The sequence below is a fragment of the Parasteatoda tepidariorum genome, chromosome 9 (genome assembly GCF_982258835.1).
Source record: "Parasteatoda tepidariorum strain Cologne lab strain chromosome 9, Ptep-v5.0, whole genome shotgun sequence".
In the NCBI taxonomy this organism is placed as follows: Eukaryota; Metazoa; Arthropoda; class Arachnida; order Araneae; family Theridiidae; genus Parasteatoda; species Parasteatoda tepidariorum.
In genome coordinates this window covers 57,683,501-57,705,195 of record NC_141763.1, presented here as the reverse complement: position 1 = coordinate 57,705,195, position 21,695 = coordinate 57,683,501, and the positions used below count along the sequence as shown (strand labels likewise).

The 21,695-nt window shown below is 29.9% G+C and overlaps 1 protein-coding gene across 1 annotated transcript in view; it reads right to left on the bottom strand.

The window, feature by feature from the left end:
- Positions 1 to 21,695, bottom strand: part of LOC107437680 (uncharacterized) — a 626,528-nt gene that overhangs the window by 31,739 nt on the left and 573,094 nt on the right. The window contains exons 15-30 of the mRNA XM_087151873.1: positions 19,666 to 20,042; positions 17,338 to 17,562; positions 15,361 to 15,504; positions 14,159 to 14,363; positions 12,928 to 13,176; positions 10,757 to 10,889; positions 7,334 to 7,531; positions 7,064 to 7,248; positions 5,214 to 5,435; positions 4,297 to 4,454; positions 3,333 to 3,476; positions 2,415 to 2,498; positions 2,041 to 2,175; positions 1,814 to 1,936; positions 997 to 1,077; positions 74 to 292 (exon numbers count right to left, since the gene is read on the bottom strand). Coding sequence (XP_087007999.1) covers positions 74 to 292; positions 997 to 1,077; positions 1,814 to 1,936; positions 2,041 to 2,175; positions 2,415 to 2,498; positions 3,333 to 3,476; positions 4,297 to 4,454; positions 5,214 to 5,435; positions 7,064 to 7,248; positions 7,334 to 7,531; positions 10,757 to 10,889; positions 12,928 to 13,176; positions 14,159 to 14,363; positions 15,361 to 15,504; positions 17,338 to 17,562; positions 19,666 to 20,042 — 2,882 coding nt within the window. The remainder of the gene's footprint in view (positions 1 to 73; positions 293 to 996; positions 1,078 to 1,813; positions 1,937 to 2,040; positions 2,176 to 2,414; positions 2,499 to 3,332; positions 3,477 to 4,296; positions 4,455 to 5,213; positions 5,436 to 7,063; positions 7,249 to 7,333; positions 7,532 to 10,756; positions 10,890 to 12,927; positions 13,177 to 14,158; positions 14,364 to 15,360; positions 15,505 to 17,337; positions 17,563 to 19,665; positions 20,043 to 21,695) is intronic.

The window sequence follows — 21,695 nt, the reverse complement described above, 5'->3', positions numbered from 1 at the left end:
AATATAGAAATAACACTGAAGATGAGAGTTATGAAATAGTGGAGATGAGTGTTATGAAATTATCACAGCTTACCAGTATTAGAAACACTGACTTGGATCAAGTAAGAGCTGCCAGCTTTCAACAATCCACGTTTTAATATTAAATAATTTGAATCAAATCCAGTTGTTGTATTTGCATTGCTGAAAGTTAGTAATGTTCTGGGTCTACTAATAAGGTGCGGTGATGGAGTTTTGTGATAAGTATTTGTGTCTCGCACAGGGTCGCCCACTATACTTGGTTCATGGACGAATACTAAAAAAAAGAAAGAATATTTCAGTAATGAATTAAAAAAAAACCTAAACATAGAATTTACTTTTTTTAATGAAATCAATATTTAAGATTTTTGCATACTTTAAAATACAACATATTCAAATAATGTATTGTTATATATTTAAAGCAATTAGAGCACTAGTTATGTTCATAAAATAGACTTTTAAACATTAATAGACTTTTAAATATTTAATGTTTCTCATATCTTTAATCTCATATCTTGTTTTTGTACTTATATCTTTAGTGTGAAGATTTCAAAATCACATTATTTTTTATAAGTAATAATTTCATAGTCTAAGAAATTAGAACTGAATTTTTCGCGCTAGTTATACAAAAGTTTGATTAAACAAAAGCAATATTCATAAGTTAATTTAGATTCGAATCTGAGCCACATGTGGTATGTCTTATACTACCTGAACTTTCCCAAAGGTATAGAAAATTAATAATGGCAATGAAATAAAACTGATACATAAATTAGCAAAACATTTGATTTATGATTATTAAAAACCCCATGGGTATTTAATTAATCTTTCAAAAAATCCAAATTTACTCTAGTTTTTATAATTTTCAATGAATAAAGCTCTCAATTGAATAAAGCATTACAATAAAATAACACAAGCTTAAACAGAAATATGTAAAGTTATTTAAATGTCTTCATGTAAGCAATTAAACTCATAAAATAATACCATTTTGCCCATCAACTCTTGGGGGTACAGCTCCTTCTTCTATATCATTTTCAGTTAAATGTTCATTGAAACGATGAGAACCTAAAATAATAATTTCAAAATAATTATGAATTAATAGAAATTCAGTAAAAGAGTGAGTTTATGTAAATTCTTTGATTTAATACATTACTCGATGAAGTCAAGGTTAAATATAAAATTTAAGTAAATATTACTAATTATTTTACCATTTGTTACTTTAACAGATTTAAGGGTGTCAGCACAATGGTTCATTTCACGACTGGATATGCAAAAAGCCATTTGAGTCACAGATAAAAAATATTTCTTTTCTCATGCAATAAAAAAAAATGTAGAAAAGAAAATCTCCTTTTACAGGAATTAGATAATTATGATATACTTATAGGAAAAATTAAAAAAAAAAAAGTTGGCTAACAATCGAAAAAAGTCATCATTAAATTCAATTTTGCGCAAAATATGCAACACCTGACAAATGATAATTTTGGAAAAATTGATTTTAGTTTTATTATAAACCAATAATCATAATTTTTTTTATTCGAAACCAATAATTAATAAATTATCTGTTGGCAATTAAATTTAAATATTTAAAAATAATAGATAGTGTTAATAGCACAATTTTACTACTACTCTTTAGTTTATGAATGTATTTGAAGCAGTATTTTTAATGTACATACTGTCAATGGATAAAACATTCATTAAGAAAGTTTTCTAAAAAACTTAAGTTAATTATAATGTAAATCCAATTAATATACTTAGTAAATACTTTTAAAAATAACTCATTTTTAAAAAAAAAAAAAAATACCATGATCTCTTGCTCCAGCGCTTCCGCTTTCACCAGGAAATCCTTCTTCAGGTCTTGGATAGTCCTCATCATCAAAATCAAACTCATGAGGAGAATATGGTAAAAACTCTGGATAAGAAGCATCTGAAATTACATTATTACTTTAAAAATCACCAGCAATTGAAAAATAATCATTTACTTACATTAAGATAATCATTTACTTACATTAAGATAATAATTACACTTACTAAACATTGTAGTATTATCATCGTACTGAGCTTCACCTTCATACGGATACTGCAAATAAGGTGATGCATCAGAGAAATCTTCAACTGGATCCAGATAGTCTGGAACATTCCTCACAGTTCTCAAATGCTGCATCTCTAAATTATGAAATAAATAATAAGTTAAACAAGATAAATTTAACAACAATAACAAAATAAATAAATGTATTTATGACAGTAATCATTTTAGTTAATTAATATCATGCATTCAGAAACTGCAAACAGTTTTTTTTATTAATTTATCTTTTACTATGCTCTAATATTGAATATTTTAAAAAGAAGAAGAAACTCATAAAATAAATACTCAAATAAGACTTAAGACATTGAATATTTATTACCTTGCAACAATCCAGCTTCTTCTGGAAAACCAGGTAGATTCGGAAATGGAGGTAAATCTTCGCTAACAGACTGGTTTGAGAAACCTTTATGAAAAGAATATTTTTTAAGAACAAAAAAAAACAGGTTCAAATGCACATCAATAAATTACTATCTAAAATAAATAGTTACATAGTCAATAAACCAAATTAAAGAGTACAATCAATTAGCATAATATTTTAAAATTAATTCAAATTACTTTTGAAGGAATTCTTATTTTTTTAATTATTTAACTATACATTAATGTAAAAATTGTAATAAATATTAGCCTGTAAATATAAACTAATTCTAACCGTTGTTTGAATATTGAAAATGTGACAGAAATAAAAACAGAAAAAAACAGGGTGTAACTAAAAGTGGTCTTTAAAAGCTCAATATGAATTTTTTTTTCAAAGACTCATGTAATTTTTTAATATTATCAGAGGAAAACTTTTCTCTATCTGTACAATTGACAAAATTTTCAAAACGCATTTATGCTATATGGTGATTTAAAGCATATAAGGTAAGGGTTTTTGATTATGACTTAGCACCTTGTATTTTAGAAATCATTGAATCTAGCTTTTAAGCATTTTTGGTTGTAGATGTTACATTGTAAAATAAATTAAAGTTAACAGTATAATATGACGTAATATTGTAGGTGATTTAAAAATTACTAATACTTCATATTTTTCATAAATTTTTAAATTAGCATATCATAATACATTTCCACATACTTTACAAATCCCCCCATTTCTAGGGCTGTATTTTCAACAAAAAATTGAATAAAAAATCAACTGGTTTACTAATATTCCCCAATACGGTAGGTTTAACTGGTTTCAATTCATAGTAAAGTTATATTTTAGTTAACCAAAAATAGAATTTTTTTTTATTGTAGGGCATACCATTTTCAACAGAATTGTGGTGTTGTGCTTCAATGTATGAAGTATCTTGAGCAATTGATTCATTGAGAGATGTTTGATACAGAGTGTTATTGGGTGCAACTATGAAAAACGTTGATCCATCTGCTTGAACACACTTATAATTACCTGAAACATAAATAAAAATTAGTTAAACAATAATAAAATAATAAATCTTTTTTCTAAAAAACTAGTCAGATTTGCGAGGTAATAAGAAAACAGGTTAAATTAAAAATAAAACCCTGGAGGCTGACTACTATTTTTTAAAATAACATAAAGACTGAAGATCATTTTATCCCAGTGTACATTATATTTATACATGAGGGTAAGATATTACATTCATAGGATATAGCACTTTCCACTCAGTGAGAAGACCCATGTTCCCAGCATTGGCTGGCCAATACGAATTTCGCTCCACGCTTGCACCGGCTACAGTTCAGATATAAAATATCCTCAGTCGTAGATGGATGATGGGTTAGAATCCCCTTGCCGCTGGGCTAAACATGGGAGCTTATCGTTGTTTTCCTCGCGATGGAACGCAAATACAGATACAATCCATGTAAAAGACAATCAGGAAGGCTAGTTTCTCTCAATGCTTGATCAAGAAGTTCTCTCGGCTTCTGAATTGAGTTTTAAATTACAAGACTATGGAGTTGAACATTGATAGTTGTAAACTCAAAATTGTGTCAACTGTTTAATGCACGTTATAAAAACATTATGTATACTCATAACAATTAAAGCATTGTAACAGCGTAAAATGTTTTATGAATAGAAAACAGGAATTGTATAAAGGACAGATAAAAAGTTAAATATAGTTTTTGTATAACAAACTTATGAATTTGTACTTCATATGAAATCAAAGCTAAATTATTTATGGATGTTATTAAATTATTTATGTATGTCATTAAATATGTGAGACAAAACCAATAAAAACTTATAAAATACTAACTAAAATGCATGTGATGTTTTCCTTCATCAATCAACCATATTTTCCACTTGAATTTCAAGTTGTTATTATTATCACAGTTTTGGCAGGAAGCTTTTAATTTGATCAAATCATTCTTGTTCACTTGGTGGTTATGACATACTTCACAGTTAATATTTATCCTAAAATAAAAAATTGTAAAAACTAATTAGAAATCTATTAGCATAAGTAAGTAAAAGGACACATATTGTTCAACAATTACAACTAGAATTACAATTTCAATAGAATTACAATCAATAGAATTACAACAATTACAATAGAATTACAATCTGCAGATAGCTTTGGCAGAAATTTAAAAAAAAATACCAATGAAGGGCTTTATTTACGCTAGTGTAGGTAACAGTAAAGGTTAGTGTGGGATCTAGTGGCTGATACTGGGAAGTTATTCTGTAGTTATAAACACAGATTTTAAAAAGTCGGTGCAGAAGTATAAGCACAGGAGGTCAATGCTTTACACCTTCCCACCAAAAATAGGTCTTAAATATTAAATTAATTTTTAGTAATATTTTAAATGAATTATTTTCTATAAATCAATCCCAATCCCAGAATTCAGCATAACAGTAAAGGTTAGCGTGAGATCAAATAGAGAGACTGATACTGGGAAGTAATTTTGTAGTTATAAACACAAATTTTATAAAGGCGGCCATTTATAAGCACAGGAGTTGTGCAAGTTTATGATCAATTCTTTACAACTTCCCATTAAAAAAAAGGTCTTTGATATTAATTTAATTTTTAGAAATATTTTAAATGAATTACTTTCTATAAATCAATCTCAATACCAGAAGCTAGTTTAAACTAAGAAAACTTGTAAAACTATAATAGAAAATTCGTTTCTCTTGTAATGATGAAAAAAAAAAAGAAGCACTAAATAGAAAACTTACAACAGTGTATGAGGCACTGGTTGAATTTCAAGAATTTGAGAAGCAGACATTACATTTTTGCCTTGAGCTGTGACATTTATAACAACCACGCTTAGAGTAGGATTCAATGAAGAAGCAGAAAGATCGAATCTTTCAGTTTCATTGGACAGAAAAGCATTTGGTACATCACTTTTAAAACATGATAGGTGCTTTTGATAGATAGGAACACAGCTCCATGAGAAACTGAAAATATAAAGAGACTTATCATACATACTAAGACATAATTTACAGTAAAGCAATAAATTACATACCTAAATTAATGTACTACATTAAACATGAACTTGGCACATTTTCAAACATTAAAAACATAAAAAAGGAATTCACATTGATATAGCACTTGTTAGCAGAGAAAAAAGAGCACTGAGAAAAGTCCCTTTAGATTACTTATAATGAAAAACTGAGCTTGAATTAACGTAACTATGACTGTAGTTAGATTTTTATTTAAATAAAATAATTCATATATAAGTAAGGATTATTTTCAAGTTTATGGAAAGAAGCTTATCATATTTTATACTTTTTAACTAAATCCTAATAAGTTTACTTATATTGTGAAGTAATATTCATTTGCAAATATTTTTAATATATTTTAAAAATTCTGCTGAAATATAAAATTATCATCATCAATGGCTTGACAGCCCAGGGTGGGCCCTGGCCTAATCAAGAAGTTTTTTTCCAGCCTAACCTTTTTCGAGGGTAATATATATATATATATATATATATATATATATATATATATATATATATATATATATATATATATATATATATATATATATATATATATATATATATATATATAGATAGCATAATAAATAAATACAAAAAAACACGAAGAAAATAAAGAAAAACAATAGGTTTCATTTATTGCCCATAAGCCATAAGCTGCAAGTAAATAGAACTCATGAAATAAGTTCAAAATGAAGATAAAACAAAGAAAAATTACAGACTAATGAAAACAGGGGGAAAAAGAAAATTAATAATAAAAATAGCAAAAACTGGAAAAAAAAATCCGAAAAAAAGGATAGAATTCTTTAAAAAAATCCGGAAAATAAAAAATATAATCTTTTCATCAGCCCACACAATTATATCCGCAAAAAAGAGTGCTTTATAATATTGTATCAATACAGCCAAAGCAAAATATATCAATACAATAGTGTGAGGAGCACTCAAAACATTTTTACGAAAATTACAACAAATAAAATAGAACACAATAAGAAAAAATAACACGTAAAAACAGAAAATAAAATACGAAGAAGAAACAGAATAAAACATAATCTATAAAGCGAGTAGCGAAATCAAATGAATTTTTTTTTGCGGATATAATCGTGTGGGCTGATGAAAAGATTATATCTTTTATTTTCCGGATTTTTTAAAAGAGTTCTATCCGTTTTTTCGGATATTTGTTCCCTCCAGCTTTTGTTATTTTTATTATTAATTTTCTTTTCCCCCTTTTTTTCATTAGTCTGTAATTTTCCTTTGTTTTATCTTCATTTTGAACTTATATATATATATATATATATATATATATATATATATATATATATATATATATATATATATATATATATATATATATATATATATATATAACACTCAGTCAATTTTGTTAGCATTTTTGATGTAGCCCAAGATATTAATTGATAAACTATGTATGATAATACTTATTCTATTATAGGTCGTGTATACAAGTTAAAAACGTAAAATAAGTTCTTTTCAGTGGACATAAAATAAACTAATTCCAGAATATATTTTTATTATTTTTTTTTAAAAAAACGTTTTATAAAACAAATAAATTTCTAAACTTGATTTACCTAATTAATTCATTTTTTAATCTGGATTCATGACTTTCTCCATGAAGCCGTGCCATAACACAAACAGAGTCACTATTACCCAGATGACGTACATATCCACCATCAATTCTAACTTCTGATTTAGAATACTTAATTTCTATTGTAGTGAAAGACTCTGCGTAGACAATAAATTCAGTCATTGCAACCTAAAAATTAATTTAAGTCAGTATATTTTCTGAAATTTTTTTTTGTGAACAATTTAATTAAATAAATAAATAATCCTTTAGTCACCCTTATATTTATTAAATATTTTCCAATGGATAGGTAATGTTTCGGTATAAGTAATTGTCTTTGGTGCAGTATAGTAGGATCTTGAAAGTTCACAATAGATCCTGTCTCATCTTTTACAGTCCACTTGTACTTCACACTATTTTTGGCGCAATTGCATAAAATTTCAGGTTCAACTAACACATCATCAGCTACATTCGCCTGCAAAAAGTTTAAAAGTATAATTAAAAAGTAAAATGAATTAATATTAATGATTCTTATTAGTAAATATGCAAGCGCTAAAGTTCAAAAGCTATTAACATGCACAATCTCTGCAGAATAGCTAGACTAATCCATTAAAGTGCGGAATCAAGAGTTTTCCGAAAAAGTACCTGGATAATTAGAAGGCTTCATACCCTTAAATTAAAAGGCTATTTTCTTATTCTATTAATTAATTTTTTATTAGTATTGATTGAATTTCTTTGATACTAAAAAATAAATAAATGACAATGCGTTAATTTCCTTAATTTTATGGCTGCGGTCAGTAAGCGGGTGGGTGATCACTTTGATCAACATGCGTAGGGACCGAGAGTGCACGGAATTGGTCCTCGTTAAATTGTTTCACCGTTAAGAGCTCAACTTTACGCATAAGTCGTCCGGCTACCAAAGAAGGAGAGCAATCTCCTCTGCAGAGGATGAAAATTGCGATGGCATGTCTTTGGATCATCCTCAAGGATATTTACGGATCATCATCAAGGATATTACCCAGACAGTCGCCAATAGCCCATTGTGCAGCTCTAGTGCGATGTAAATAAAGTACCTACCTACTTTAATTGTATTATTCAATTACGATAAGTTGGCGAGAAAATTTAACGGAAGATTTTATTTTTTATTGTGGGAAAAGTTAAAGCGCATGAAATTCGAGTGTAATTCGTTCGTTCCGAACTGGCGTACCATTTTGATTCTTTAGTTCACTACGCAAGAAAGTTCTTTAAATTAGTTAAATGTTTTATTAATTTTTTAAAAACAATATGCTAAATAATTCCCTTTAACCCCATTCTCCGTTTATCTGTCACTTCAACTTTTCTTGCCTTTTTCTCCGAAATCGCCGGAATAATCTCGGTTCGCTTTACTCTCACTTAGCTCAAGTCAATTCTTGATGGAAGTTGTTGTTGTTGTTAATTTACGTCGCACTAGAGCTGCACAATGGGCTATTGGCGACGGTCTGGGAAACATCCCAGAGGATGATCCGAAGACATGCCATCACAATTTTGATCCTCTGCAGAGGGGATGGCACCCCCGCTTCGGTAGCCCGATGACCTGCGCGCGAAGTCGAGCACTTTACGGTAGCACAGTTTAACGAGGACCCATACCGCACACCCTCGGTCCCTACGCAGACTGATCCAAGTGGTCACCCACCCGCACACTGACCGCAGCCAGTGATGCTTGACTTCGGTGATCTGCTGGGAACCGTGTCTTAACGATCAGTCCACTGCGGGACTTTTATGGAAGAACTATAATTGTGATGTTGCTACATCACACGTGCGTTGTTTTTCTACTCCTCAATTAACCATTCGATTGTTTCTGTTCCGCAGTAGGCTGATCTTAAAGACCTAGTTTCCAGAAGAACACCGAAGTCAAACAACACGGACTGCGGTCATTTTGGTGACCACTTTGATCAGCCTGGATCAGGGGCCCCCATCAGGGAAGGTGGGTGCACAATGCGCCCACTTAAAGCTTGGGGGGGGGGGAAATTTTACACTAAATAAAACGAATAGTTTGGGGGGAATTTAGAATTTGCCCAAGAGCTTGGGGGAGGATGGGGGCCACTTGCTTGGATAGGAACTTACGCGGTATCGGTCCTCGAAAAACTGCTATATCGTAAAGGGCGCGACTTCGTGCGCAGGCAGTCGGGCTACCAAAGCGGGGGAGCCACCACTTCAGCTAAGAACCAAAATTGTGATGGCAAGTTTTTGGATCATCTTCTGGAACGTATCTTAGATCGTCGCCAAAAGCCCATTGTTGTGCAGCTTTAGTAAGACAAAATAAAGTACTACTACTCGATTCTTTGCAATATGTTTATTAAAGGATTGATGACAGATTCTATCAACAAATGTGTTAAATATTTGATTGTAGTAACTTAATTTCGCTATCTAAAAAGATAGCGAAAAATAAATAGATAGTATTAAGCTAACTATAAGCATACTTGTAGTAGTTCTTTTACACAATTCATTGCACAATGGGCTATTGGCGACGGCCTGGGAAACAGCCCTGAGGATGATCCGAAGACACGCCATCACAATTTTGATCCTCTGCGGAGGGGATGGCACCCCCGCTTCAGTAGCCCGACGACCTGCACGCGAAGTCGAGCACTTTACGGTTGAACAGTTTAACGAGGACCGATACCGCGCACTCTCGGTCTCTATACACGCCGATCAAAGTAGTCACCCACCCGCAGTTAAAACATTATATCGGAAACAATTCTTCATATGTCTAAATAGCAGTATGTAAATTTCTCCCCCTCATTTCTCTCTCTTGTTAAAAAAAAAGCGAAAGGCTGTGTAAAATTTTTAACTTATTACTAGGAAACTGCTTAAAAGTTTGCCGCATGTATGAATATTTTTCTCTCTTTTTTTTTTGTATTGCTGAGTTTAGAAACTTTTTTTTCTTTTCTTTACTGTATGATTATTTTTTCATTAAATTAAAGAAAAGAAAAACTACCGTAGTTTTAACTTTGGGTTATCAGTAATATTATTTTATCAGCTAAGATTCTACCGCCAACAACACGGTGAAAAATGAGTATTCAAATATCACGAAACTTTCCTCGTTTTTAATGACACCGTTTCCTGGTATATGCTTTAAGCAAAGATTTCGAAATAACTCTCGCCACTTCTTCAAGAAAACGAAATTTAGTCAAAATTAAAAAAAAATATTTCACGATATATATTTTTTCAAGAAATAAAAAACGAAGAAACCTCGTAATGTATATAACTTTTCTAATAATCACTTTAACGGGGGCACCATATAGATCACACAACACAGCAAAGACAGATAGAACAGAGAGACAAATTACACCCATGCCCGAAGCAGGATTCGAACCCCGGATCAACTTATCTTGACCACCATCCTGGCCGGTCAGCTTATTTCGTCATTTTATTTTCGACTGTCAAGTCTTTATTCTAATTTAGTCATTCTAGTAGTCTTTAGTCATAATCTCCCAGCATGCACTACGATGAGGTGTTTCGATTTGAGGGAACGTTTTCGTTATACGTTTGTGTGTGCACACTTAGTCACAATTCACGTGATTTCGCTACGAAATAATTTTCAAAATTAATGAAATATTGCTTAAAGTTTTTTGCTGATTTTTTTCAAAAATGGGAGTTTTATTTCTGAGAGTGAGCGATTACCATTTTCTAAATGCCATGTTAGATAGATGACAATACTTACAACTCTATTCTTTTCACTGAGAAAAGTTATGTGAGGTTTTTGACAGAGCTGATGAAGGAAAAACATGTTTGTAGTAATGTTATCGTGACTGAAGGCATTCCAAACATTGACGGTTATCCAATATTCTCCCACGCTAAAAATGAAGAGAAAAACACAACTGCAATACATTTTCAAAACAAGCGTGAAATAAAGTTTAACGCTGAAACTTATAATGTGTTACGAAATGAGAGAAAATCTTTCAAAATTGCATGAGATAAAACATCTACTTTTTTGATGAAAATATAAAACTACTCCACTTCACTTCCGAGAAGCCAGCCTGTTTTCCGCAGTCTCGGAGCTTTCATTTTTCATTTACTTACAAACTTACTTTTACAAAATATACTTACAGAGCAATTTACATAACGTTAAAAATTTAACTGTTTTCCTATAAATTACAACTCCAAACATTAGATTAACAATCTATTGTTTGGAACTTAAAAAAGGCATTTTTTTTAAAAGTTAAGTTTAAAAAAAAAGACTAGAGTCGTAATGATAGCTTTAAATATGATTACTGAATAGACTAATAAAAGTGATACGTCAAAAACCTGGAAAAATATTATTAAAAATAAGAGGAAATCGAACTTTTCTAGAAATTGTTTTGTAATTCTCTGAACAAATTGAAAATACATAGAAATTTACGTTAAAATAAAGAAAGTTAACTATATTTTGTAAGGAACAAGTTAATAACTTTGAGTCCTGCAAAAACGAAGTATTTATTTTCCGCAAAACCATTTGTAATAATAAGATGTCATCAGAAAATGCAAGTAAAGAGCGAAATCAAACTTTTCTATGTTATAAGAAAATATTTTGTAGTCTCGCAAACAAATTTATAATGCTTAGAGATTAACGGTAAAGAAATCAAAATTAACCGGATAAAGTAAGTATCATATTACTAATTTTGAGTATACGCAAATACGCAAAAATAAGCATTTGTTTTCAACAAAATCATTGGTAAAAATAAGAGAACATCCAAAAATGAGGGATTGCAAAATCAAGCTTTTTCATATTTTTAGAAAATGTTTCGTAATTCCATAAACAAATTTAAAATGTATTAAAATTTACGATTTTGAAGAATATTTAACGGATTAAGTAAGGAACAAATTAACAACTTTGTACCTACTATAGAAAACATTTGTAAGTGGCTTATATATAGTTCATCAAGCAAAAATTTAAAATGGAGAAAAAAAAGCGAAATCAAGCATTTTTTATTTTTGTTTTTCGAAGTGTTTTTTAATCCCTTAAACAAATTGCATGAGAATTAACATTAAAGAATGGAAAATCAACCGGATTGAGTAAAAAATGAATATTTTTCAACCTACACATAAATTAAACATTTCTGAGTGGCTTATATACATTTCCTCATACAAAATTAAAATCGAACTTTTCTTTATACACTTCTTAGAAATGTTTCGTAATATTGTAACAAAATTGTAAAATTCATAGAAATTTACGATGAAAATAAAGTAAACTAAACGGATTAAATAGGGAACAAATTAATAAATTTGAACCTACGCTAAGAAAATAAAGAAGCATCTGCGAATGGCTTATATATATTTCCTCATGTAAAAACTAAAAATTGGGAAAAACAGGGAAATCGAACTATTTTTCACTGTTTTTAGAAATGTTTCGTTATCCCGTAAATAAATTGAAAATTCATCGGAATGAACAATAAAGTTCTAAAAATTAGCCGGGTTAATTAAGTATCAAATTAATAACTTTGAGCCTAAGCAAAAAATAAGCATTTGTCTTCTGCAAAAACATTAGTATAATAAGAGATCATCCGAAAATGGAGGAAAAAAGAAAAATTGTACTCTTTCATTGTTTTTTTTTTTTTTTTTTTTTTTAGAAAATATTTCGCAATCCCGTAAATAAATTTATAATTTATAGAAATGCAAGGTAAAATAAAGAAAATTAATCGGATAATAAAGTACCTAACAAATTAATAAGTTTCATTTTGTGCAAAAAAAAAAAAAAAAAAAAAAAAAAAACAATGATTAAGATTGCTTGGTAGTAAAATCCAATGATTAGATCAGAAGTTGTTTCTTTTTTCCATTTTGCGCGAGCGTTATATAACATGCATTGTTTAACAATAACAAAACATGCTTTACAAAACAAACAATTGTAAGACATACTCAGTGTAAGAGTGCTGAACAAAAGAAGAATGTGTTGTTATAAGAGGAGTACCATCACCAAAATCCCATTGAAAAGTTAAGTTAGAACCAAACCAGTACATAACATGAAATGTAATAAGATGGTTTACAAGATTGGGTCCTTGGCATAATATGGAAGTCAAGTTGGCAACTTTCTGCACAAGATGCAACTGGAGGGTTGATGAAGATGTACTACTGATATGATTTTGAGCTGTTACATTTATTGTGTACCTAAAAAAGTAAATAAAACATCAAGTCAAATTTTCTCTAAAAAAAAAAAAAAGTTAAGTAGGGTCGAGCGTATTTCTTGCAAGATCTGATTTAACGAGATTCTGCGTATTCTCTAAATGGTTGGTTTGGCTTTAAACTTATGGTTGGTTTAAATAAGTTAAACAACATAAAGACTTTTTCAAGTTTCAGCTTTTTTGAGGTTTGATTGATGTCGGCAATATTAATAATTGTTCCATAAAGAGCATAACTTAGATCTTACTAAGAATTTGACATAGATTTATGGAAAACTATTTAATTAAAACTTTCGGAAAAAAAAGTCTGACTATTTGTAGAGGTGTTTTTGAAGTCTTAAATAAGACTTCCTAAAGGGTTTGAGAAGGTGCAAGTGCCATGCGCATTGAGTTGTACCTCAGACAAAATGCAGACTAAAAGCACTTAAATCAAACACAAACATTTGTACCAAAATAAATAAATAAACAATGTAAGGACAGCGTTTTTCAACCACATTCTAATTGATTTTCGTACAATTCAGTTTTTATTTTTAAAATTTTAATTTCGTTTTTAAAGAGCCTTCTGATTTAATGACCGAAATGCCTCGGGCCTTAAGTTCACATTACAAGCGTGTTTGATACATTTTACTAATTCGCTTAATACTTTTAAACTACAAAAAAAAAAAAAAAAAAAAAAAAGTCTCAACTTTGTCTCCTAAAACAATTCTTCAAGTTTTCCTTTCCTTTCTTTAAATTTGGTGTCTTGTCTAATTCTTCCACAAAACATCAAAGGAGACAATTGTCTAGTAACTGAACAAATAGTTGCAGTTATGGTCATTGATTATTATTAGGTTAAAAAATTTGTCATAGGATGAAAATCCCAATTCGAAAATCTAGGTATTTGTCTTGGGGAAGGGAGGGAAACTGTTCTGGTTTTTGGTATTTAGTACACATGAAACTTAAATAACAAAGAGATGAAATAAAACAAATACCATCCAGCAGTTTGATAATGATGTTCGAGAAGGGGAATATTCGATCTTTTTAGTTCAGGAGTTCCGATATTCCATGTGAATCGAAGAGCCTTCTCTGTGGATGGTAAAACTTTCGCAATAAAACTGATCTTTCCCTCTAAAGGCAGTTCAATGATATTCCTTTCACATACTTCTTCACCATCGATTTTCAAACAAATTTTTATACCTTCAAGAAAATAAAGAATAATCATAAATATTTTTTTACAGTAATATATATGTTTATAAAGGATATAATTTGTTATAAAAACGTTGAAATATAATTTAAAGATACATATATTTGAGAAATACTATTTTGCGCTGAATCCAAAATATAAGCTACCTTTCCTACTATGAATATTTTTCTCCTGAACTTTTTAGCTGAAACGCAACTTTTACTAGAAGAGAACTAAGAACAGTTGTTACTTTTACTACTAGCAACGTTTAGGATACGAAATTTTTTTTTTACTACTTCGGATTTGAATTTCGACGACTGAATAATGCAATGTTATCGATAGCTACAGAGAAGGCCAATATTCGAGTTTTTAAGGTACTTTAAATTTAAGGTTTTAATTTGAGAACGATTTTTTTTAATTTTAGTAAAGTTGCTTTAATTCAGATTAAAATTTTTATTTTTTCAAGCGGATATGAATTTATTCATTTGCTAGATCACAGCTACCATTCATAAACTCAGATTAATTTTTATACAGTACATTAAAAATTATATTGTTTGGAAACAATTTTTGATTTTGTATTCTATTATTAAAGCAGAAAACAATCCGTTACAATCCTACGACTGGACTAAATTCCTATTGTTTGTTAGGGTATGAATCTTTTGTAAACGTACAAGAGGCTGGATTAAAAATAATTTTTATAATTGTTATGACCAATAAATAAGGCTAGTTTAAAAACAAAAAAACATTAAAGAGTTGACATTGACCAGCCAACTTATGTACACTGATGCCATGAATTAATCAAAAACAAAACGCCATTATGGTAGGTCCTTCATCTTAACTAGTAGAGTGGAAATTCAGAATCTGTTTGCTTGAAAACAGAGCTAATTTCGACACAACCGATGTAACGGTCTTAACACACTCTCACCATACATTATATTAAGTAATGCCAATTAAAGAAAACAGTAACCGCAAAAAGTAATTTTACCACTTAAAACAACCAAAAATCTGTACCTTTTAATTTTTCTTGAACGTAGATTTTAGAAATTGCCTTGGGTCTTGCAATAGTTTTATAGGCAAAATCTGTCACCTTATTGTATGCTTCAACAGATAGAATGTATATCCCAGGTTTCAACAAAAATAAGGAAACAACATCACCTAGAAAATATATGTTAAACAGTTGGAAGTGGTACAAAGATAAATAAATAAAATAAACGATTTCGTATAAAATTAACAGTAAAAATTGCCAAATAGACTATGATTAGCTTATTAATGGTTATTAAGTTGTTATTATAAGTAAGAAAATAAATAAAATTTTATTGCCGTATTCTACTTAGTTCTTCAGGGGTTTATTTTCTGCAGATATATATAGGCTTCAGCAAACCGAGGTGTCACATGACGATTCGTTCTTTTTTGTTGATTTTTTTCTCCCTCTTCTATTTTTGTTCATAGTTTTTAACATTGTTTAATTTTGCTACACATGTTAATTTATTACGTTGAGCAGCAGTAGAACCTTTGAACTTTAAATTTAATACATATTATTATATTTTCTAAGTTGAAGGGCTAGAAAAAATAATTAAGAGATAAGGATGCGGCGAAGCACCTAATTTAATAAAAATGAAAATAATACTTAGAATGTTATTTACATTGACATAAATGATTTTTTCGGAAATAACACAATGATTGGTCATTTTTCAGCTATATCACTTTAAAGATGCAACAGAAAAGTAAGGTTGAAATGATTTTTTTAAAACTTAATTTCATTTTTTAATGTAATTTTTTAGTTAGTTATGCACTTGTATTTTAATGCCCTATGATTTAATGCAATTCTTTCCTCTATCAATACATTTAAGGATTAATAAATAAAGACTTTTTACTAAAATGTTCTTTTTAGGCCCGTAATTAAAGAAGTGTAGTAAAATTTCAACTTAAATACCGAATAAAATAAAATTTCGGAGATAATTGTATGTATGAGAAATGTATATTAATTCTGTTACAATATCCCTGTGCTACTTGGATGGTTTGAAGAGGCGACCTTAGTATGATAATTAATTAATGCAGTAGATATTTTAAGCTACGAAATCAGAAACAAAATTGTACTTTCTCTGAATGAATATGCCTTTTTCATTTAGACCAAGTTTGGTTTCTGACCTCAAAATATGGGGGGGGGGGGCTGTAATCTGGGAAATATGGTTCCAATAGTTTGGTTAGGAAAGTGATTCAAAGTTTGGTCCCTTGAAAGATAATTTTTTTTTCTTATTTCGCCATATCTGGAGAACGTTTTAAACAAATGTGAAATTTTTGCACACAATAATAAAATCGTATATCTAAAGATAATTCCATGCAAAAAATAACTTTCAGTAAATATTTACTATTTTTCATTATTTTATTTATTAATAGTCTATAAAATTTTTAATTGTAAGGAATACTATTTTTTTATATAATTTAAAAAGAATGTATTTTTGCATAGAAAAATACGAAATTTGAGCGAAATCGGTCGTATAGTTCCTGAGAAATCAAATTTTATAAATACAACTTTTCTAAAATTCGATAAAAAGGTACACTTATTCAGAAAAAAAGAACGATTTTGTATCTGAATTCGTATCTTGAAATATCGTCTGCACTAATTAATTAACATATTTGAGGTTACCCTCTTGAACCATTAAGATTGAATCATAGAACGTGAAGATCCGATTATTGGATCAAAAGTTATTCAGGGTAGTCCACTTTTTTTCTTTACTTCTATCAATTCGATTCATTGTAGTGTTTTATTAAGACTACTTGAATAACTTAGAATTATAATGTAAAGTTTAACTATGCTATCATGCATATTAATTCTTCCTGATAAATCAATACTATGGTACAAATCGAACTGCAGCAAATTTACTGTCCTATATCCAGGATTACAGATCTTATGGTTCAACATAGGAAAGATTTTTCTGAGAGTGTACATCAAATTTATTCAGTTACAGTAATGTAGAAAAATCTTACCTGTATCATCAAGTAGCTGGTCATTCAATAACCAGTCGAAAGACACATTTGTTCCACTAGTTATCGATGCTTGTACAGTCAAGTTGTCTAAATACTGGATAATATAATACTGTCTATCGAGTTTCAAGCCTTCAGGTGGGAACTGTACATAAAATGGATGAGGTAGCGATTGATTCATAGAATCTAAGGGATTGGTGGCAGTCACTTTGACATCGTATATTCCTTCTGAAAGGAAAATGAATTCATGGCAATGGACAGTTGTGGTTTTGTTATGAAATACGCAAAGATTTTAAGAAGGCAACTTTCAACAGAGTTATATTATCTCTAAATTCGTTTAAATCTAAATATCATGTGTGGCTTTATAAGTAAAACAGCGACCTATTTTTTTCCTTACATATAATGATGTTATTTTAAAGGACAAATAGTCTATTTTTCTATTTCGATGCTTTTTTGTAGACTTTTAGAACGTGCCTCTGTGCCTTTTAGAACGTTTTAGATATGCCTCAGTCATACCAGCTCCCTGCCATTTCCTTGCATTGCTCTTCATTTTTTTACCTCTTCGTCGGAGCTGAATCGCTTTCTGGCTAAATATTCCAGAATGCCAAAAGTGAGTTGATGATATAAAAATGGTTAGATGTTGACTGATGATGTAAAACCGGCAAGATGTTGTAAAACTGGTGATGATGATGAAAAACTGGTGATGTAATGATAAATGATGATAAAATGATGTAATACCGGTATCAATATTGCAAGAAAGTGGCGATTTAAAAGACAACGAAGTGAAAGATGAGGATAAATTCTTAAGAACATGTCAGGGAGTTGGTTTGACATGGACAAACACAAATTGTTAGTATCAACAAACATGCGTCGATTAAAGCTTCACTTATGTGGAAAAAATATAAATTTAAAATTTAACTTTTTAAATGATTTAAAAATATAGAAAATAAATGTTTCTATTTTTATTTTTAAATACCTTACTTTTTAGATTGCCGTGGTAAGTATTAGTATTACAGGCCGGCACATTTTTTATTCATACCAAACATATTATCGATGCATATAATTAGGCTAAGGAAATTTCAGAGAAATACTTCCGTAAAGTTTATACCGATACAATAGTTTATATACAATTATCTATTTAATCGCAAATAAGGACAAAACGTTTATTGGCATTATCGATTAAGTTTGTAGCAACATGCACAAGTTAAATAGAAGTAGATATTTACTAAGAGGGAACAATATTATTGCACGACCAAATAAACTCAAGGCTCTAATTATAATTCAAAGTACACACTTTATTCAGATACTTGTAGATATTATGGTAAAATATTCAGAAGATATAAGCTGTTTAAATTTTCGATTTTAATTTTTCTCAAGATCGCTTTTAATTAGATCGTTAAAATTATGTAGCAAAATCCTAGAATATAATTGTTCAGTTCATAAAAAAATTGGATTTTACGCGCTCATAATGTGACTGAGGGTTTATTATCCTGTTAACCCTTTGACGTAGAAATATTTTCGTAATTTTGCATTAATTTAGGTTAGAATAAGCAAAAAATATTGTATTTTGGGTTTTAATAATTTTTGGTTATGAAATACAGCATGAAACACCTGTGTCTTTTACTGCGTTTAAGGTAAAATCTTCCAAACACGGCTTCCTTCCAAATAAAAATTTTTCAAATTTGCATTTTTTTGCAGTTATTTAGATAAGAAAAACAGTTATGCATCATTGAAATCAATTATGAATAAATTTTTAAATATGAAAGAAAAAAATTCAAACTACTTCTTTTGGATTTTATTATTTTAGTATAAAAGTTTTTATTTATAAACACACTTGAATAAGCCAAGCTTGCCTGCCATTGGGAATGTTGATTTAGCTACGAATGTGAGCCTTTCGTTTGATAAGAGGACACCGCAATGTTGAAAGTATGTCTTGGCTCAGAACCCGACTGATAGATGGCAGCACTACTCATTCTTGAGGCCACTTTCTCAATTTAGACATAGATTTGAAGGGGAAGGAAATTTTCTCCAGATCCCTGTACCCATGGATCTACTCAGCGACCGTCTTACATATCGAGCACGTATATCGCATGTATTCGGTGGGTCTTAGCAGAATCGGGGATCAAACCCCGACCGCTCCAGATGCGCAAAAAGATTTGTTTTCTTGATAAGGCGAAACGCTAAATTAAAACAGCTTTACAAGCAAGCAGTAAAAAATGTAAATAAATTTTATTGACTCGTGAGTGACTTTTTGTTAAACAAATTTACATTTTTTCCAAATAAGTTATTTTATTTCGGAGAAATGGTATAATATAATAATAACATACTCACCAGCAGTGTATGAATGCTTCACATTAGCGTACGGCAATGATCTGAAATTCAGTTCAGAATCAACTAATTTGGATTGGCCGTCCCCAAAGTCAAAGTGAAATTGTATGTCTGAGCCCCGCCATACACCAGCTTCAAACACAACGGGATCTGTAGCGTACGTCTGATTCGAGTTGAGAGATTCAGTTTTGAGAGCATAAAGGGGAGCTGCGTACTGATTCAGTCTTGACCGAATATGTAACTCTTCGATGGGTTCAACAGCTTGTATGCTTACGTTGAGGTAAGTAGTGATGCTTTCGTAAGTATTAAAAACTTGCACTAAGATATCGTACGTATCAGCTACACCGTAGCTATGGATGGCAACACTAGTGTTCTTTGTACTGCAAGAAAAATAATTGGAAATTTTCAGTTTTATAATAGAAAGCTATTTTAAATAATTGAAGAAAACGATGTGTAAGATAATAATGAATGATTATAAGAAATAAATGCTATATTTCATAGGGTTCGAGTTTTCGGGAGCGTGGTATAAATAAATGAATAATTTAAACATATTCTATCTTGATTTGGGAATAAGATTTTCAAATGAATATTTAAAATCAAACCTCAGTCTTTAGTTTGTAACATGAAAAAGTTGAAATCGCATTTCAATTTCATCGAAACTGAAAAAAAACATGTTAGTTATATTAACACGTTAAATGCCACGCTAATTTTACATGGCTTACCCGTCTGGCCAAACGGTAAATAACTACAAACAAAATTTGCAAACATTAAACAGATTTTGCTAGTTTTTTAAAAGGTTTAGCATGACATATCTAAAAAAAGTGGTGAATTATATAAGCCTACGAATTGTTTAGAAATAGTGCGGGTAAAAATCTACTAAATTGAATTTATTAAACTAAGAATCACAATTAATAAACTATATATACTTGAAAATATTTATTCGCTGTCCGGAGCAAGTTGGCTTCTCTGTGTATATAAATAAAACTAGTTTTGTGTCTTCTATATTGCATTAATTTCTTCAAACCATTTTAGTAGCGATAATAATGTAAAAAAATTAAAAATTTACTCGAATTATGTGTTTCTAATAATCTTTGCTTCGCCGGTCACCGGTGACGCCACGAACAAATTCAGTGCCGGTCACCGGAGACCCCCATGGCATTCAACGTGTTAACTAATTATAAGACATTAAGTAATATTGAAAGTTTCTTTGTTCAAAATGTATCTTAAAGAGATATTTGGTATTTTCTTAAATCACTACTTTTGCAGATAAGAATAGGAAGATAAAACGATGCGAAATTTTTGTGTAATAATTCTCTACTAATTTTTATTTATTTTTTTTGCATTTGACTATTTTAATCAAATGCAATACATTATACTGAGCGTGAAACATACAACCCAAAATTTATGATAGAAGTTACTTACATGTCAATGTTATTTGCATGTTAGAAAAGTGTTATTCCAATATAATAACAAGTTTTTAAGTAACTTAACATACCCTAAAATGTAAATGAATGTGCATTCACTGACGACAAGGAAGCGGACATTCTTTCATTAAACAACACTGCCTGACTCCGATGTACTTCTTGCTTCAGATTTAGTTAATAATATTTTATTACTTCGAGTGGGTAATAACAGTGGGTATATATTAGGCTTAATACATCGATCTTCATTCTCGAAAACATTAAACTCTTAACTTCATCTGCCACGAAAAGAAATTCTCTCAAAGGATTATTACTGAGGTTACTTTATCTTTATTCAGTTTTCAAATCAAAAATATTGAGAGGGTCTGTTTATAAGATAAAATATATTGTGATTGGTCTATTTTCCTTATAATATATGTTGTGGAAGGTCTATTTTTACTATACATTTTTTTTGTGAGGGTCCGCTTGAACAACAAAACGGGTCCAATTTTGGTCCTAAATTTCTCCTTAAATGACATCTGGATGTTTAATGAGTGTGAGTGTTCTTAATGCCACATATTTACATAGTTTACTTTTGATGAAAAATCAAAGATGTTGACTGAAAGGTAACAC